Source organism: Psittacula echo (genome assembly GCF_963264785.1).
Source record: "Psittacula echo genome assembly, chromosome: 4".
In the NCBI taxonomy this organism is placed as follows: domain Eukaryota; kingdom Metazoa; phylum Chordata; class Aves; order Psittaciformes; family Psittacidae; genus Psittacula; species Psittacula echo.
In genome coordinates, this window is record NC_137738.1 from 88,794,483 (window position 1) to 88,815,441 (window position 20,959).

Sequence of the window (20,959 nt, forward strand, 5' to 3'; positions counted from 1 at the left end):
TTGGGAGAGATTATGAGGTCCCCATTACTAGAGATTTTTTAGAAAGAAAATAATTATCATGGGTACTGCATTTTGGAGGGGGTAATATACTAAATTTCACAGAAGCCTATTTTCCCCTCTGTTTTTTGTTTATTTTGTGATCCTAATTCTAATTAAGGAGCTTTTCTAATATGGAGGGTTTCCCCATTGTTCTTCATAGCAGAACTGATGCTGCAGCTATGCCATGAACATGTTTGCTTGCCTTCATCCTGCAGAATTAAACAAATCATGGACATGCTCTTGTAAGATCATTTTTTTGTGTTTTTTATTTTTTCAAAAAAAGATTGAAATGTTTTGAAACTATATAACATATAGCAATAAAGGTAATTTCTCCTAGTTATTAGTCTGGAAAAGTTAGATTCTTGCAGACTATAATTTTACAACTTACACCTGCAGATAGGGAGCATGACTAAATTCGATTAAACTTGAAGAAAACATAGAATCATAGAATCAGCTAGGTTGGAAAAGACCTTTAACGTCATCAAGTCCAGCCATTAACCCAGGACTGCCAAGGCCACCACTAAACCATATCACTGAGGGCCTCATCTACACAGTTTTTGAACACTTCCAGGGACAATGATTCCACCACTTCCCTGGGCAGCCTGTTCCAACGCCTGATCACCCTCTCTGTGAAGAAATTTTTCCTGATATCCAATCTAAACCTCCTCTGGCGCAGCATGAGGCCTATTCAAGGTACGGCGTCACCAGTGCCCAGTACAGGGGGATGATCGCTTCTCTGGCCCTGCTGGCTGCACTGTTGCTGATATAGGCCAGGATGCTGTTGGCCTTCTTGGCCGCCTGGGCGCAAGCTGGCTCGTGTTTGGCCACCCATCAACACCCCCAGGTCTTTTTCCACCAAGCAGCTTTCCAGTAATTCTTCCTCAAGCCTGTAGCACTGTATGGGATTGTTGTGGCCCAAATGCAGTGTAAAGATAGAACTGAGACCTTCCTTGGTAATTGTTTTAACTTTATTTATACAGGAGGTCAGTTATGCAATTCCTAGTGAAATTCTCTTGGTCTGCTTCAGAGATTTTTATCTGGTCTTCCACTTCCACTTCTACTGAGAAAGCTTACTTTAACAGAAGTACCACTTTAAAGCACTTAACTTTTTAACCTCTGCTCAGTTAGCTAATATGTAGTGCCTCTGTGACGTAAATACCTAGTACTACTAAGTTGATTTTAAAGACAAGCAAACTGAAAAAAACCCCGAGTCAAGAGATTTGCCAAACTCAATAAAATAAATCTATAAATAATAGTATTCTGAAAACTATGGTTGCATTTCTGAACATCTCTCTTGAAGTCTCACAATGCTTATAAGATAGATACATTGACAGTATGTTTGTTCATGATATTCCCACTGTTTCTGTGTTAATGAAATGTTCCTATCAGATTTCTACTTGAAGTTTAAACACTTCAAAACACTAGATTCTATAAACTTTACAAAATGTGTCAGATAAAGGAAACCTACTCCTATTTAAAGTAAAAATGTTGAAATAGTGCATTTAAGAGGGGTTTCATACCCTAATATGTTTGCCAGTGGTAGTCAGCTAGGTCTGTAGTGCCTCTGGCAGTGAGTGGCACAAGGCAATTCTATCTTTGGTGGAAAATCATGGTCTCTAGTTAAACTTTTTTCCTGAGCTTCCCTTAGCTCTTAGAATATTTAAAAAAAAAAAAAAAAAAAAAAACCAAAACAAAACAAAACAACAATTCTTCTTTATTCTCCTTTTCTATGTATATTTCTGTGTTGTGGATTGTAAAAAATATTTTAGAGTATATAATTTTCTGCACAGGTATCTATTTTTCACAGCTTTTAAAACCCGTTGCTTTTCCATTCATCATTGCCAAACTGTGATTTCACTGGATTACTACGAGATCAGTCCTTCTTTAGGATTACACTCCAACTAAAATTATGTTAATACATTTTTAAGCAGAATTATCATTTTATTGATTAACATGTACATGGAAACTGATATTGAAGTTTCACACTGAGTTTTCTCCTTTGAGAACTCTTTTGCCACAGCTGTAGCAAACAGCTGTAGTTTGAAAGGTTTTCTTTTTTTAGTTTCCTAAACTGCAGAAGAAACAATTCTAGTCTTTATTTGGTGATGAAGAGAATGGGTTGTTAGGTATATTTTATTGTTGTAATATTGCTGAAAGAAAAAAAGTAGACATGTAAGACAAAAAAAAAAAAAATAGTGAAGGACCTGAGTTTTCCACTTTTATTTAGTTTGTTTAGTTCCTACTGCACGAAGAGTACTGCTGATTTACTACAATATAAGATTGCATAGCCAGTAAGACATCTTACTGGTACCTGTCTTCCAAAGTGAGTTTTGTGTTTTCAATCCTAACTTGAACAAGAAGGCTATAATGGGAAAAAGCAAGTGATATTTTTCCCAGCCTCCTTGTTAAAACAAACAAAGAAAGATGAGAAACAATTATACCCAACCAAAAAGACTCATAATCCAAATCTTGCACAGGCAGCCAGTTCCTGTGATGATACACAAATTCAATATATACCTGGCTTTATAATTCCCCTCTGGTTAGTTGTGCTCTTTGTGGTGTTCAAACTGTGCCCAGCTTGGACTTACAGATTTCATTCTTGAGCCAAAGAACATAAAACACTTGAGTGTCACGATTTCTATGTTCTTCTGTATTTTCATCTCTAAACCATTGTGTCTTGGATAGTAGTAATTTGGACATAGCTGAATGCAGTTGGTGTACAATGGAAACCATTAATGTAATGCATCAAAACTTCTAGTATTGCAAATTTTGGGAGGTCTGTTTTGTTTGATTTTATTGTTTGGGGGTTTTTTTAGTAAACCATTCTGTACGTGAAAGGACTGCTCTTTTTTCATTTCAGTATGTGTACTTTTCAAAACATGCAATCTAACACTTGTGTTGGAAACAACGAAAAAGCTACCTCAAGATGTACTTCTCTTTGCTTTCTTAATTTTGTATTGTTCCATTGTGCTTCGTAGTATGACGCTTTAACTTGCAGGCCAATCTGGCATCTGTTGTAGATTCTTATCCCACTTCAGTTACTTAAATGTACCCATCTGTTCTATGTCATACATCAGACATCTACTTGATTTTCTTTCTTCATTTCATTCTGGAGTGTTTTGCATCATTTACTTTTCATGACTATTTAACTAAAAGTACTATATACAAAATGTACTGATTGCTTTATTTAGTGTAACACATTAAGTTTGCAGTCATCGTAGCATCTAGATGCTTTATTGCTGTAGCAAAACAATAAGTACAAATAAGAACTTTCATTTATCTGCTAAGATTGGATTACATTTTGTTAGTAACTTGTTTAATCTCTCCATGATGAGCTCCATAGCTCATTTTGTTCCTACGGGAACTTTTGGGAAGTGTATTAAAACATATGAGAAAATAACATACCTATAATGTATGGGTAATTTTCCAGATGCATGTGTAGTTTTCCACAGAGTTTCAAATAGCAATCTCAAATTGATTATGCATTATAGGAATAAAGTGGTGAAGGCAGTGCTAAGAATGGGACAGTCTGTAGTGTTACACCTTATGAGCACTCCTTAAATTTCAAATGGCAGGTTTCAATCCAAATAACAGAACAGGTTTTATCCCGGCACTAATGTTCACACTCATGTACTGAAACACAATTAAAATCTCAGTAGCCTACTTATGAACCACAAGCAGCTTGTTATTAAGTGCCAAAACTCAGTTGCTTTCATTGTATATAGACTTTTATTGAACTGAATAATTATTCTTTCTCCATTTCTGTGGTCTAAATGGCCATTAAATAAACCAGTCAATAAGAAAGATGTGTAGAAAGAAAGTGAAAAAAAAATTAGATTTTTCTAATATCTCTATAAAAAGATGAATATTTTTGTTACTTTTTACAATATTTGCATAAGTTAATCACTGATTCTAATAAGGGAATCACTTTCATTTTCCTTCTTTACTTTTTTAAGGACTTTATATCTTTATAGGCAAGTATACATTGGGAATCCTCTTTTCTTTGTTTTTTTTTTTTCCCTCCCAAATATTTTTTATTGATTCTGCCCTCTTTATACTTGTAAACTGTTCTTCCTTTTGTTGCTTTCCTTTTAGTTTCATATTTTCTCCTGTTTATTTCTTATCTTACTGGATTGATTTCTTTCTCCTCCTAAATGTTTTGCAATGTCTGTTCCTCCTCCTCTTTCATATTCATTAGTAATTTACCTTTTAGCTTGCCATCCTGTTATCACCAAGCCATGCAAATGACAGTACTGCAGCTCTATATCCAATGAGCTCACCACTTATCTTCCTATAGCTATCCCTCTTCAGCTACCTAGCCTGACTATTGCTTCTTTCCCAAGAAAGTATCTGATTTACTCTTTTATATCTGATGGAACAACCATATTCCATATTCTTTCCCTTCCTTTTCTCCTCAATATACAAAAATTCTAAAACGAATGAACAAACAGAAACCTTGTCTGTCTTCTGGTTGTACTATATTTCTCTAAAGGTATGTAAGTACTGAGAGTTCAATCATTACTCTGCAGAGATACTCTCCAAATCTCAAGGTGCTCAACAAATGTGCTACTTGCTGAATTTTTTCACATCTTCATTAAAAAAATAAAAAATTGAACAAGTTGATGCAGACATTCATTTTATAGGTGCCTTAGGAAGTACATAAAATGCTGCAACATTTTGTTTACTAGCATAGTCATTTCTTAGGTGTTTCATGGTGCTAACAGAAACCATAATCTTGGGACTTTTGAAGGGGTTTTTACTGTTTTGAGGTGGGTTTTGTTTTGTTTCATTGGGGTTTTTGTTTGATTTTAATGACATTGAGCTGTAATGTACTAGGTAATTTTTCCCTGTAAGTTTTTGTTTTCTTTTGTAAGATATAAATCAGCAGATCAATTTTTTCTTATTTCTACTGTTAGGTATGTAATTGTTTCCGTGTTCCACAAATTATATTGACAATACAAATCTAAGTAATAGTTTTAAAGAAAATAAAAATTGGAAGACTTTTACTCAGTTTCAGATATATCTTGGGAGTTATAATCAGATTTAAAAATATTCTAATAATTCAGTGAGTAGAAAAGCCATTCCCCCAAAATCTAGTTCAGTGACAACAGTTTTGTGTCATTCCTTGTTTTTTTTTTGTCTGACGTTGAAAGAGATTTCAGCATACAGAACAGCTTAACGTTGAGTTTATAGCTGTTAATAACTATAAAAACCTGTTTCTTTGTGTGGAGAAGGGCATACTTCAAACCAAGTCTCTTGATTCTGATCTAACACGGATAGACTGGTCACAGTATGATATGGCTGCAATAAAACCAGTAATAATACAGCTCCATTTCAGTAAAACACTTAGAACAGGTGCCAAAAACAAAGTCTGCAGCTAATTAGAAAATGCAGTCTTGTGTTTGTAGCTAAATACATACTCAAGAAAATTACCCAAAAGATTAAGTGCTACATTAAATTGATGTTATAAATTTGGCATTCCTATCACATCTTGCAGCCATAGATAAGAATACAACAATAACAGGGCCTTCACATGAATTCAAACCTATGGATTCTGTCAACTAGATTAATCAAGTTTTTCCTGTGAATCATAGGAAATCACGTTTTGAAATTCCAATTTTCTAGTACCATCCTCCTCTGAGGATCAATTAGGAACTTCATGTTTTCCTTCTTTCAGTATGTTAAATGAACATCTTTCATTTGCAACAATATATATAGCTCTGTTTCTCAGAATGTGTCATGTTTGCTTTAATATATGATATTTGATAAACAACCTAGGCAAGCTGCAGAATTTATCTGTGACATAGTTTTGCCACTTGACATGGTGAATAATTCCAAAATCATTTGTGGGGTGCTGCTGTAAGAATAAATGGTGATGATAATGTTCATGAATGAAGAGCGTAATAGATCCATATCCTTTGCTTATTGATTTATCAATTTATTTGGTAAACTAGGATTTTAGCAAAGATCTTAATGCTGTTACAGGTTAATGAATGGTGCCCATTTGCAAGTCAGCAATCATGATTTTATGAATGTAGAGGAGAATATTGTAGTGTTTGTGCCCTGTGATTTGGACATTATTCTTTTTGTCTGCATTATTTGGTATTATATTACCACACTGATAATATGGAGTACAGTTTGTAGTAGATTATCAATACTATAGTATATTTGTTAAAGTCATGAAATATCTAAACATCCTGTTTCTAAACCTTTACTGTAGAAACAATGTTTTAATGAGAGTTATTAAATTTACAGAATAGCAATTTGGAAACTGGAAGGGCTGCTGTATTTATTGTGCTGTTTCTTAGATCTGGTTAAAATGTTAATGCTAGACCGCAGTAGAAGACTATAGAGGATGACTGTCTAGCTAATTATTAATTATTTATTTCTTGATAAACTGCTTAGTGGGAGACAGAATAGATACATTAAATAACAAAATTAGAAAACAACGTGCAAGATTTTCATGACACAAGAGTATGTCATGCTTATTTATCTATATGCATCTATACTATTAGCTGCCCCCTGTCCATACTTGCCATCTCTGTGGTCTGTTGCTGAAATAACAACAGGTATACACACTGGGCTTTCAACAGAAAAACATTCCTGAGATTATCACATTTTCCCCAACTTTATCTACAGAACAAATGCTGATATTTTCATGCATTTTAATGAATGCCTTCTTCAGGCTGTTTCCACTGACTTCTACCAAAACTCTCTGGGCTCAGTATATTCATAAGTGCTATGACATTTCTTCTCTTGTGTAAGTCAGTATTTTCCATAAGTGTAGCCTTAGTTGAAAACAAGCAAGCTTAAAAATATACAGCAATAGCTATATATTCAGATTGGTGTATCAGTATAGATTCAAGTATCAAGTTTCAAGGGCAATATGTTTGTATTAATATTTACAAAATGAAGCCTATTTTATGTGGGTAACTACATCAATTATATTCTTTTTTTTAATTATTATTTTTTTATTTTTCGGATTTACCTCAGAGGGGAAGAATGCAGTTTTATTTCTTTATTTTATTTTTCTTTAATTTACCTGAAATATAAAGGCATGCATTGTAATACTGTTAGAGAAAAACTATGTAACAGTTGAATTTGACATCTAATTCTATGAGAACACATAGTGGCAAACATAAGCCTACAGACAGCTGTTTATTTCTTCAGATGTACTTCTTTAGAGGCACATATAAAAGAAATTTCAATGTATCCAAGTTTTGACTGTGCTATAGATAATGTAGGAACGTGTTTTTTATAAACTGCTGACTGAAATATTTCAGTACACCTGTTTTGCTGGCTGAAGTGGGAGTCTTGCTGAGGCATACACAGGTAGCTTTTACAATGGTAATTATTTCAGACAAGATTCAGATAATCTGTACTTGTAAGTTCTCTTCAAGGAATTCTGACAAACTGGTGTGTTGCCATGTACTTCAAGACTATAGAAGTGGTGGGAAGGCAAATGTGAAGAGGTGAATGATGCATCCCTTTGTAATATGGCCACTCTTCTTTGTCTAAAGAATTGACCTATTCAGATATACCTTATGCTCCAATGAAAAATAGAGCTTTAATTTTCAGTTATTTTCTTTTACAGGTCATACATATGGGATGGGTAAACGAGAGACTTGAAGGAATTGATTCATCTCAACTCTACAAATTTAAGTTTCTAGCGCTGAAGGGTTCATCCTTCTATATTTTCAGCACTCCACCGGTAAAAAAATTGTATTTTTGTAACAGTTTCATTATAAATGGAAACCTGTTTGTTATGCCTGGATTTGTTTTTCCTTACCAAGTGAAGTTGCCAGCTGAGATTTCAGAAAAAGTTAAAACCATAGATATCACCGTATTTCAATAAGCTTTAGATATTTAACCTTGTCCAAAGTCCTCTGAAAGTCCTACTGTACCTGGATAGTTCAAAGAATTTCCAATAGGGAGTATGTGTTTCACTTTTTATAAATGTCAGGTTCAGATTTTTCTCTGGTTTGTTAGGCCCAATATTTCTTGCCTTATTTATTCTAAGGTATTTCATAAATGTGATAATTTGGTAGTTACACTCTTAAAGAGAAGATCCATCATGAAGTACACAATCCAAACTATTAGTAGATACTTGCGGATTTTGCACACAGGCAAGGGATTGAACTGTTTTAGAGAATCCAGTTGTAAGTGTACAGTTTGAGCAGATTGCATCATCTTGCTTTGATAATTTACATAGCGAGTAATGAGAATTCTGCCTTACAACAGATGACTTAACTAACACTTCTCTAAAAAAAACCCCTAAACCCTAACAAACTTTAATTTAAAAGAATAAAACAGAAAGAATCTGTAGAATTCTAAACTCTGAAAAAGTGACCCATACTTACCACATGGTATGGTTTTATCCTTAGGTTCTTTTTTTTTTTTTTCCAGGGAGCCTTTGCTTTAAACAAATAAAAAAAAAATAAAATGTGGAATTAGAATGTTCTAATTTCCATTATGCAGCTTCTTGCCAGTTGTGCTCAGAGGGTGGTCAGTCTCCATTTCTTCAGCTGTTCAAAAGAACTTGATCCTTTCCACGTGCACCATCAGCAATACCTTTGGGAAGTGCATACTCTTCAATCCTTTTTTATGAACCAAAAAGAAAAGCAATCAGTAACATTTTCTTTTTTTATATATTTAAATTCTAAATCCAATGACTCCTATTAACTTTAAGAATTTTTAAGTAGCCAATAGTATTCTTTTTAAAATGAGACAACAGATTTGGGAAAAGGAGGGAGTTTTTCCCCTCTAAATATTGTTCATAAGTTAAGTCAAGGAACTAAGCTTTGATACAATTATTTCAATCCAATTAAAATGCAAAAACAATACAAAAAATATTAAACAAATAAATAACAAACCACAGGAATGCTTTTCCTTTATAAATTTTAATTATTGTTTTCAGACCTTTATTTGAAAATACACAATAAAGAAATATTTTTGGTGTAATTAAAACTATCCATCTACACAGTACTAATTTGGGATAAACGGCTTCTTTTATCATATTCAGCACTCTACTAAGAACAGACAAGTAAGGATGAATGGTAGTATTCATACCATGTTACTTGTCAGTATCTACTACACTCATATTTCTGCTCAATATTTTTGTGAAAACAGTGGCTTTTCAAAAAAATGAACAGAGGGGACTGCTTTTGTCAATGTTTTATGTCATCCCAGTACTCAGATACACCAGTAAGTATGGCAGAGCCTATAAAACATAAAACCTGTAGACAGTTTTCTTTTTATTTATAGGAAAACAAAACAAAACAGGAAATTGGCAGTTTCCAAGGACCACCCACCTGGAGAATTCAAACCTGGGTCTAAAAAGCTGATTATCAGTGTCCTGAGGGGACCTCCAACCCTGACTGTCCCTGACCCCTTTATATGGGGCTCCCCTACCCTTTCCACAACCCAGGACCCCACTGCAGACCCTCCCTGCCCCAGCAATGCAGCAGGACCAGTGTCCAGCTCCCCACAGTCCTGTCATGCCCAGCCACAGGCTCCAGTGTTCTGGGCCCACATCCAGACCCAGCCTCAGCCCATCTCTGTCCATGGGGAGGTGCCTGGTGCCCAGAAAGAGCTGCCCTCAGTCCCTATAGCTGCCCTGCTCCTTGGTGGGGCATGTACTGGGCATGGCTGGTATGGAGGTAACTTTCTTCACAGCAGCTCATTTGGCACTGGGTTTGTGATAAAATAGTGCTAGTACAGCAGTCAGTGTTTTGGCTGATGCTGAGCAGTACTTGCAGAGCATTCCTCTGTTTGTCACACTGCTCACTCAGCGAGTCAGGTGAGAGTGGGCAAGGGGCTGGGAGAGGACACAGCCAGGACAGCAGACTGAAATAGATCAAAAGGGATATTATGTCACATAAGCCATCATGCTCAGCAATAAAAACAGAGATCTGATCTTCAAAAGTAGCCATTGCTTGGAGACTGGCTGGGCATCGGTCTGCTAAGGGCAGGCAAGGTATTTAAAAAATTGATTGCTCTATCACAGAAAGACAGATGTTTCAACTTGCTTGATCTTTAGAAGATTAGAGTTTAACATGTTTTATTTCAGAGATGTTTTTACGAAGTTACTGCTACTTGTACATGGAATCAGTGTAGTGTATCAGTATATATCAGTGTATCAGTATATAGTGGGCACAGAGTAGATGACTTAGAGTTATCTTTAGTTGTAATGACCTTACACATAACTTTGCAACTGCTTGTAAAAGGATCTGGTACAATTTCTACTTTTTCTACGTCATTGCATGTAAAAGATTATATGAATGTAAATACAGCTGCTAACTTTCATTAAGAATGAAAAACATAGCTGTGGGCAAAAATTAAAAAAAAATTGTGGAAAAAATGTGGATATTATAATATGAAAGAAATTACTATGGAAAATAATACTCTATTTATACTCCATTTCAACAATATCTCAGATGGTGTTTCCAAAAATGTAGAATCTTCACCATAGAAGTAAATAGCAAGAATTATGTGATTAACAGAGAATGGTCTTTCTGCATTCTTAAAGTGGCTTATCTGACAGTATTTAAGAAATTCACAGATTTCCTTTACAGATTGGTATATTAGAATTATGACACATTTCTGAAAACTTCAGATGTGAAAAACACAGCTGAATTAATAGAAATCATGTTAATATACAAGCAGTATTTTATTACATCCTAAAAGCATCTGGTGCATTTCTGTCAATTTTCAGATCTTGAAAAGGTTCTGGATTCACATTCTAGAAGAAATTGGGGAGACAGTATTCAAAACTGTCATCCAAAATGAAACTACTTTTTTATGTCATTGAAAATTTCCAGAAAAATGCAATATTTTGTTTTTATGGAATACAGGCTCTATATAGGGGAGGTTTGTATGGTTCATTTTTATGTCTTCCACATAGTTCACTGTGGCTTTTACAATCAAGTCTTCAAAGTAGCCATATCTTTGGAGCTGTTGTGTTATCCTTAATTACAAAACTATCTTTTACAACCTGATTAATTAAATAGTACTGAAGTGGTTTACATGAAGGCAGCTAGGCAATCACTCCATGTGGTGCTCACAGTTTTAAGAAACGGAAGAAATACAAGAATTATGTGAAAGTAACAAACGTAGTTCCACCTGTAAAAACACTACAGAGAAGAAAGCTCATATAATGTAATTAGCACATGAGCACTGCTTTGAATGTTAGAGAGCACTGCTATGTAAGTTCTAAGTATTTGTAATTTTATAGGTTATGATGTCAATGTAATGTATTAGGAAAGAGGTAGCAATGACTTGGAGAGTGTAGACTTGACCATGAATACTTTTGGTGAACTTCCTAGCTCTACACACAATTCTTCATTTAAATTTGTTAACATATTTAGTAGGATATGACTGCTCTTTAGTGTGTGTTTTGTACTATCAAGCTTAATTTGATTTGGAAAACTTTAGGCTTCTTACACTGCTATATCATAGTTCATCTCAAGAACATTTCTTAATATTTTTTTTCTTTTCAATATCTTTTAGGTTTTTTAGGTTTATTTTCTTTTTTTTAAATTATACTTGGCTCATTTGTTTTCCATTGAAGAGTGGAGTGATCAGTGAAATTAACTGCTCCTGAGCTAAAACTATTTAATCTTTTGCCTAAACCTTTTTAGTACTTCCAGGTGGGTTAGATGTTTCAGCTTAATTGTCAGATAATGCAGCATTCTCTGTATTCCAGTTATAAGTACTACAGCCATTTTGATCTTCCCCGCCCCCCCCTTAAGTTTTACTCTTTAAATGTATTCTATTTTATTTGTATATATATATATATATATATAGGGGGACACTGGAGAATTCTACATACAGATTCAGTGTTCACAGAAACTCCAATGTATTAGTTCCCTTTGACTTTAAGGAGTTTGGAAGCATGATTCACTTTTACATGTACCCCATATTTATGTCTCATATCTAGTCAATCCTTTAGTGCTGATACCTGAATAGGCATGGAAGTCTTTTACACCTATATTATAATTGCAGAATTCTCTTCTAGGAAGTAACTTTTTCAGTTCTTTGTTTACTACATGTGCCAAAATGAATTTAACTTTATTGTTTTCTCTATTTTAAATGATTACTTTATAAATAAAAATCAATGATTAACAGACATTTAAAACTAAGTATATTTGAGATTACTTGGACTAACTAGGTAAAACTAGATGTTAAAAGTTTATTCTCAGAAATCTAATGTAATGCCAGTTTTTAAAATATTAAGAACTTACAGAAACTCATGCTGAAGTAAAAAGTACTGCAATATTTGGCACTTTTGTAACTCTACAGACTTCAATCTCTCACTATGGACTTAAAATTGTAACTTTGGGTTCCTGTTTTTCTATCTTTGTTCCTTTTTATTATCTTTGTGATCAGCTCAGTGTTATCTGCGAGTTTACAAATATATTATTTTGGAGTCTTTCTGAGAGGAATAATATATCCAAATATCTACAAACCCAAGTATTCAGTATATCACATAATGCATTGTGTTAGGTAAGCAATTGGTCTTCCAATAAAAACATAAAATCATAGAATCATTGAATGGTTAGGATTGGTAAAGACCTTAAGATCACCTAGTTCTAAACCCCCTGCTGTGGGCCTCATACTAGACTATGTAGCCCAAAACTCTGTCCAACCTGGCCTTGAACACTGCCAGGGATGGACCATTTACCACTTCTTTGCGCAGTCTGCTCCAGTGTCTCACAACTCTCACAGAAAAGAACTTCTTCCTTATATCTAACCTGAACTTCCCCTGTTTAAGTGTGAACCCATTGCCCCCCTGTCCTATCACTGCAGTCCCTGATGAAAAGTCTCTCTTCGGCATCCTTTTAGGCCCCCTTCAGATACTGGAGGGCTGCTATGAGGTCTCCATGCAGCCTTCTCTTCTCCAGGCTGAACAGACCCAAGTTTCTTAGCCTGTCTTTATATGGGGAGGTGCTCGAGACCCCTGATCATCCTTGTGGCCCTCCTCTGGACTTGATCAAATAGCTCCCTCTTAAGATGGGGACACCAGAACTGCACAAAATAGTCCAAGTCAGGTCTCACAAGAGGAGAGTAGAGGGGCAGGATTACCTCCTTCTACCTGGTGGTCACACTTCTTTTGATGCAGACCAGGATACGATTTGTTTTCTGGGCTGTGAGTGCACACTGAAGCCGGCTCATGTTCAGTTTCTTATTAACCAATACACCAGGGCTGCTCTGAATCTCTTCTCCGCCCAACCTGTAGCTGTGCCTGGGATTGCCCCGACCCAGGTGTAGGACCTTCCACTTGGCATGGTTAAACTTCATAAGGTTGGCATTGGCCCACCTCATAAGCGTGTCAAGGTCCCTCTGGATGCCATCCCTTCCCTCCAGTGTATCAACCGAACCACACAGCTTGGTGTCATCGGCAAACTTGCTGAGGGCGCGCTCAATCCCACTGTCCATGTCACTGACAAAGATGTTGAACAGGATCAGTTTCAACACCTATCCCTGAGGGACACCACTCGTTACTGGTCTCCAACTGAATATTGAGCTGTTGATGCATGAGGCCATCCAGCTAATTCTTTATCCACTGGCTGGTCCATCCATCAAATTTATAACAATAACATTCAGCTACTGTTGGTCACAAATTCATGTATTAGAAAAACAAGAGTTAAAGTGGAAGCTCAGTGAATGCTAATTTGTACTTCCATGAATTTTGACATTATTTTTGATGCTCTTTCAAGACTAAATTGGTATGACTGAAAGTATGTCTTATTAAGTGACACATTTCGAATATTTTTCTTTTTTGACACATTTTGTCAAATGCTTTACTAAAAATCATTACCTTGTTGTGCTAAAATAATCCCAAGAAATTGCAATGTATGGAATACCTACATTCCAAGTAGAAATAATGAGAAAAATTTATTGCTTAAGAAATATATTTCAGTATCTTATTTACCTTAGTTACTTATCATTACCCAGTTATTAAGTGCATGAAGATGGAGAAGCCTGAAATAAACTGAAACATCCTTTAAAGCAAATGAAGGATATTTCACTTTTGTGAACTTTTCTGATTCTTTCCATCTTTTCTTGTTGACTAGAGGTATATGATCATTTGTGATTTTTTTTTTAAATGCAGTCTATAACAATGACATTTTAAACTTGGATATACTATGATAGTTCTGAGAAAACTATAAATAATGTCAGCTGTCACTTTGGATTCTAGTATCTCTTTGTAGTATTTTTTTCCCCTCCTTAAAATCCCTCTCAACATGTCATTCGTGTTCTCCTGATGACCTTGCGCACTATGATATTCAGACTGCTTCACTCTTGGTTATAAGTATAGTAGCCTTTCTCTGACATATTCATTAAAAGAGTATCTTGTTTTATATAGGTAACTGCTGACAGTTATCAGCATCAATAGGTATCTTTGCTGAAAAAGTCATAAGAGGTTACAGAGATTCCAAGGATGAAAGAGATGCACAGGATAATGGGGAGAAGGCTGAAGTATTCAGAGTGAATTTAATGGCACAGCAGTGTCACCATTGTCCGTGGTAGCAGCATTAGTAGCAGCAAAGAATCCCAATGGTTTAAATTAATCTTCAGGAATCAAAACAAAGGATATGAGCAAATGAAAGTTCAGTCATATCTCAACAGCTTTCAGGTTATAGTCTGCATCATCAAATTCAGTCTCATAAACAGCAGATTAAGTCAGTGTTTATCCTTTTATATCATGTCTAACAGTGATAGGCATGAAAGATTCTCCTGCTTTTAACTGAGACAGATTGAAAAGAATCTTTCCCTTTGACAAATTCAAGACCAAATAATGAACTAGCCACCATTCTAGGCTGTAAATCTCATTTTGCAATGAGCATGAAGATGCCTTTTGAGGGCCAAAAGTAATGGGCCAAAACCTGTATTATTTAATGATTTTCTTTTCAAAACACTGATCAAACTGAAAAATATTTCCCTGTAAATAAGATTAGGCAAACACCTGCAGTATTTGCTGTATGTGAGCATGATTAAATGTATAATATTTCTTTATGAATCAGCTTTATAATTCCTCAGTTTTAGTTGTTTCTGATCATGTGTTATTTCTTACTTGTAGCAAAACTTAAAAACCAGAACTCAGATAAAATACTGAATGAACTTCCTAGAGGGAAAAAAGTAACAGAAATCTAAAAATTAGAAATCTATGACTGAAAACTGATACATTTTATGCAGTGAGGGGAGGACAAGTGCAATCCCTAAAATTGTTTTCATTTTCTAAAACAGCTAACATTAAATTTAAATTTTATGAAGTTCCTTTAAAATAGGACTTTTTAAGTTAACAATATGTAATGTTTCAGGCTTTAATTTATGATAAGAAATTGCTCATAATAAAATGGAAATAGAAAGCATATAACATGGGTTTACATATTCTATCATATGCATGTATTCAAGAGATGTCGTTTGATTGTTAAAATATAACAACTGTCAAATGGAGAACCCTACAATATAAGTCCCTTTATATCCTGAAAAGATGTTGTGATAAAACTTGCTTTTCCAAAGGTCTTCAGTCCCATTTGCAATAGGTGATTAATCTCAAATAAATTTAGTCATCTCAAAGATAAAGATCTAATCTAAAGTTAGAGACTAACTGGGAGAAAGGGCTACCTTTTTTGTTTGTTTGTTTTTTCTTCTTTCCCAATATGTTGACATTAAGATTAGTTTATCAAGAATTAGGTTAAGTTGTTGATGTCTAAATTTAGGTGGGATGGTTTCCTCATGAAGAAGACAGAATTCAGGTAAATTCTGAAACACTGCTTTGAAACACATAGCTGTGAGATCTACTCAATAATAATGTTAATTAGTTTCAGTTCTAGAGGACATAAAGGCATGTAAGATTAGAAATAAAGCTCACATTACTCCTCCAACAGCACTCTGAAATAACATTTAACAACAATAGAAGTCACATCAGTCTGCTCCTAAGTGCTGTACTGGTTTAGATTTTCAGCATTTTATTACAATTTTGATTAATGGTTTAGAATTTACAAATACCTGGAAATTCAACTTTAAAAATAAATTTAAAAAAAAGCCCATGTTGATCTTCATGCAAAACATCAGGAACAAGATTATTATAGGTGAACTACGTGCCACTGTGAATACAGAGAAAAAGAATATGGTACTGACTGTCATAGTTTTTCCTAGTTAAGTTTCATCCACAGAAGACAGATGTTTCACAGCCAAATTTTGCTTTAGCTAAATAATTATTTTTTTCTGTTTTCTTCATTTTGGGAGGTGGCAGTAACAGGAAAAAGCTGCATGTGCTCTAGTATTCAAGTTGCTCTTAGAGTCACCAAAACACTTAGATCCATGTGTTAAAAGCCTCAGAGTTACAATTTAGTCAAATTCTTCACATATGTAACCATTCCTGTGCATTCCCCAAGAGCTAGGATTTTGCTCAAAAATATATAAGCAAAATAATGTGTATTCCCCTTATATTTTTCTTATGGAACTACATAGGCTAGGTTCTGTTTTTAAAAGAAAACAGATATTACATTACATCATGAACTAGATTTTAGGGGAAACTTCAAATATTCTAACCATTAAATTTTAGCAGCCTATCATGTCAACAGGATAGAGTAACGAAATCAAAAGAAAAGCAAAACTGTTTTTTTTATCCATTATTAAGCACACAGTTTGCACTCTTAATTTCAAATTTTGCAATCACAGCCCTTTTCAGTTTCTAGTATAAACATTAAGATATTGGTGCCCTAGTGTATGTAAACTCAAATATGAAATTAGGAAGACATCTTGGTCTTTTGATTGTAAAATTTTTTTGAGACATGAAACTGAATAACTGGGTTTGGTACTCTGGTTTTTCTGTGCTAGCATACTAGAAAATAAACATATAACTCATCACAAGGATTACAAAGATGTTTCCATCATACTGTAGTAATAATGGGGAAAAAAATCAATTAAATATCTTTTAAAGAAAATCCTCTAATTATAGTAAGACTCCTGTAGATGCTGTTTCTGTAAAAATTGAATGCTATTTGACAGTCTTTTCTAAATGCTGGATATTAAACGTAGTAATTTGCCTATATTATATTTAGAGCATCCATAGAACAATGATGAGTGAAATATTTTGTATTTTTTTAATCTGTACATGATTTTAGCAAAAAAAATGTGTTCCTAATGTTTTCTTTTGATATTATAGGTAAGCACACTAGACTGGGTACGAGCTGAAAAAATCTATAACCTCTGTGAGGTTCTATTTAAAATTCACAAGGTACGTTTCCTAATGATTACAATGATATTTAGTAAAGAAAGCTTGCCTTTTTCTGTTAATTGTAAGCTCAAGTTAATCTTAACTAGGAGAAGGTAACATTCAAATAGTGCATCTGTTGTTAAAATGTATTTGTAATGGCTGGTGGATTAGCTATCTAAGTATGAGAAAATGGATTAAACTCCAAGTCTGCAAGTTACTAAAATGCTTCCATTTTGAAGAAAATTTTCAATATTAGAGCTGGTTGTATAAAGTATATGTGGCATCAGCTAAGCATAATGAAGCTGGATATCACTTTTTTCTTGGTGGGTCAGATTTTTAAGTGAATGTGATGAAGATTGCTATTACTGTAATTCCTGATCTATATAAGGATACTCTAGTAATTTCAGTAATTAGAAGTATTAAATTATATCCTTTTTAGATCATGTGTAATTTCCAAATATTATAGTGGGTTTGACCTTGCAAAGGGCAGCATGGTGTATTTGTGTACTACAGAATTCTTCATTTTATTCCACCATCTAGAGACAATGTTATGGTTTCTGTTTGACTTGTCTCATGAAAGGATTTTGGGCAAAACCTTAGTAGTCTGTTTAAAGAATTGACTTACAGAAGATATTTTCTAATAAGTTGCATCAAACAGATTAATTTATTTCTCTACCTGCTACTCAAACACTGATTTGCAGGTGAGATAAGGCTAGATGAGAGCCTAAGAGAGTAAAACCAAACTTATTACCAGGGGAAAAAAAACCAAAAACAACCAAACTCAAAAATATTGGTCTTTTAGATAAAATGCTGTTTTCACTGAAAAATTACAAAGCAGCTTTATTTCTCACCAGCTGCTGTCCTGTCTGCTGTTCATCCTTCAACCCTGTACTAATGTGGAGAAGGAAGACTGTTGCTCTGTTAGCCGTACAGATCCTGACTTAACATTGCACCGAAGGAGAACAGATTAAGTTTTTTGGTTTGGGTTGGGTTTTCTTCCTGATTCAACACAGTTATTCAGGACAATTTACAGAAAGAAAAAATAAAAGGAAACAAACAAACAAGCAAAAAATAGACCTAACAATAACACTCCATTCTCCTTTATTACCCTGCTCACCGTAGGGAGGAGTTCTCTGTAGCCCTAAACATCCAAATTCTTCAAAGAATGGGGTGACAGGGGGTTTCTGTGTCCTGATTGCTCAAACTAATTGTCCCAAACTGACTTACAGAAACATATGCATGTTTACTGCACCAGTTTTTTTGACTGATTCAAAAACTAAATAGAAAAAAAAAGAAACTGAAAAAGTGATGAAGTTACAGTCGACAGAGAAAGGAGCACACAACCAACAGAGAACAGATCAAGGAGCACACGGAATTTGATAGAAATCTACAAAAAAAAGTCTCTCAAATGAGCCTACATCTGCATTTTCGAGAGGTGTCAGTCCCTTTAACAAGCTGCTAAAAGAGCTTCTGCTGATGTCAGCTGCCAGTTTTGCAGCTCATCACTGCCTGGTTTTATTCTGCTGTAAACCTGCAATCGAGTGGGAATGGGTTGGGTGGAGGGGGAGGTTCTGTCCATTAATCTTTTTTAAAATTTACTTTTTTCTGGTAAATAAGTCAGGCACCACTGAAATATAAACTCATTATGTCTCTTGAAAAGATTTTGCTGTGGTTTGAGTTTTGGATTTTTCTTCTTTAAATGCTACTACTTCTTTAAAACTCAGTTCTTCCTTGCATATTCTCATAATTTCAAGGATAATCTATCCTTAAAGCAAATACTGTGCTACTTTTTCATTAAGAAAAGCAGTGGGAAATAAACTACCCAGGATTCAACTCTTTAATGTTCTTGACATTTTAACAAATGAATGCTTAATTGCCAGTCTTCATGAATACATTAGTTAAAGTGCAAAAGCTCAAATTCAACTCTTTAACCTCTTTTCCGTTGATTCTTTGGCATAAATGACAGTGAGGCAAACTGAGAAAATCCAAAAATATAGGAACAAATCCTAAGCAGTTAGGGTTTGTACACTGGAGACTGAAGGATGGAGTTTATGTCATAAAACCTGCCATTTGGGGAGAGTGTTCCTAAGGATTTTCAGAAGCTAGTTAGAACTAGTGCAAAGCTGTGGTGGAGACTGCTATTAGATCTTTCCACAAAAGGTGCATTTTAAGGAGAGGTGCACCTGTTACACACCTTGTCATCTGCGTTTATTATGACACAATAGTTAGACATGAAAAATAAGAATCCGATATGGAAATTACATTTTAAAACAAAATGTTGGCTATGTTTTAGATTTGTGTGTGTGCATACATACGTATAGGTACACACTTGCATACACAAACATGCATATATCTCATGCTCTTGCTTATTCATGGACGTTTAGTAGTAACAAACAGATGACTGAAAACATAATCACTTTTATCACATATGTTTCTTCCTGTACCTTGCCTCATACTCTATATTTACTGAAACTGTTACTGAAAACCTGTATTTTTCATGGGTGAGAATATTGGACACATTTTTAAAAGCCACCTGTCTTAAAATCTTTTGATTTTGTTTTATTAGCTGGTATTTTCACACATCTCATTTTCATACACAAAGTAAAAAATATTAATATAATGTTCTGCAAGCCAGAATGAGCAGCACTGAGTTGTAAAGCAGATGTAGATGTAAAACCTGTCACTCTGTAGCTGCTGAGCATCAGATTATATATACGTATTTTGTTCCACTTCACTTTCAAAAGTCTAAAGGAGCATTGTAAAATAAATTTTGAATTTCCTCAAGACTGTTCTCAGATAGCCGCAGGGCCATTTTTAGCAACAAAGTACTGTGTACCTTGGTGGCTGCTTCTGAGGTGCCCCATAAAACATCTTTAGTTTACAGTTGACTTGGTTGACTTGGGTAAATTGCAGAATGTTATATTTGCTAATTTATGTTATTCAGTAATTGACCAGGACAAGCAATATTTTCAGTTCCCATCTGAAAGTACACAGATATGTACGCAGTATTTTTTTTTAATTTCATTTTCTTTTTCTCTACATGTATGATAATCAGTGAAGTCTTGAAAGTTTCTGGTCAGAATTTGTTTTCATTTACAAAACATTCTGTTACAGGGATTTTTTCATTTGTTAGTTTAAATTATAAAAGACTAGTATGAAGTTTCGCTTCTTCATCTTGAAGGTGTTGGTAGGATCTCACTTCACTTGTAGTTGCTGAGAAGCATTGACAGCTCTTAGGGGGCATTTGAAGGCTCAAATTATCATTTCCAGAATTAGTCCTTCAGTGCTTGATAAATTAATGCATTCCTTAGTGTTTAGCATCTTGGAGCCCAGTTAGAATGGAGTAGTTATATTCTTCTGTAAAGCTGGTACACGGCTCTTGAACTGAGTTCAGACAATTCAGGGATTTCTTTTCTTTTTGCTGTAACAATATGTGTTTTACAAACTCTTTAAATTATGCATATATTGCTTAGGTAACTTTGTATTTTGAAACTGCAGAAGTAGCTAGGATTACGTGACACAGAGTAAAGTGAATAAGAAACAAAGAGATAAGTTGTCTGTGAAATTATTTCTTAATTTTCAGAACATTTGTTCAAGGTAATTATTAACATAATGACATAACGTATTCAAGTACCCGTTACTTACAGAAGACAATGTTGCTTTAACTGTTTGTTTTTGCTAGATGAAGAATCA

The 20,959-nt window shown here is 34.5% G+C and overlaps 1 protein-coding gene across 1 annotated transcript in view; it reads left to right on the forward strand.

The window, feature by feature from the left end:
- SNTG2 (syntrophin gamma 2) overlaps nt 1-20,959 on the forward strand; it is a gene marked incomplete at both ends in the record, with an annotated part of 282,638 nt that overhangs the window by 232,570 nt on the left and 29,109 nt on the right. Inside the window, 2 exons of the mRNA XM_080614918.1 lie at nt 7,634-7,750; nt 17,216-17,287. Of these exons, the coding sequence (XP_080471044.1) occupies nt 7,634-7,750; nt 17,216-17,287 (189 nt within the window). The remainder of the gene's footprint in view (nt 1-7,633; nt 7,751-17,215; nt 17,288-20,959) is intronic.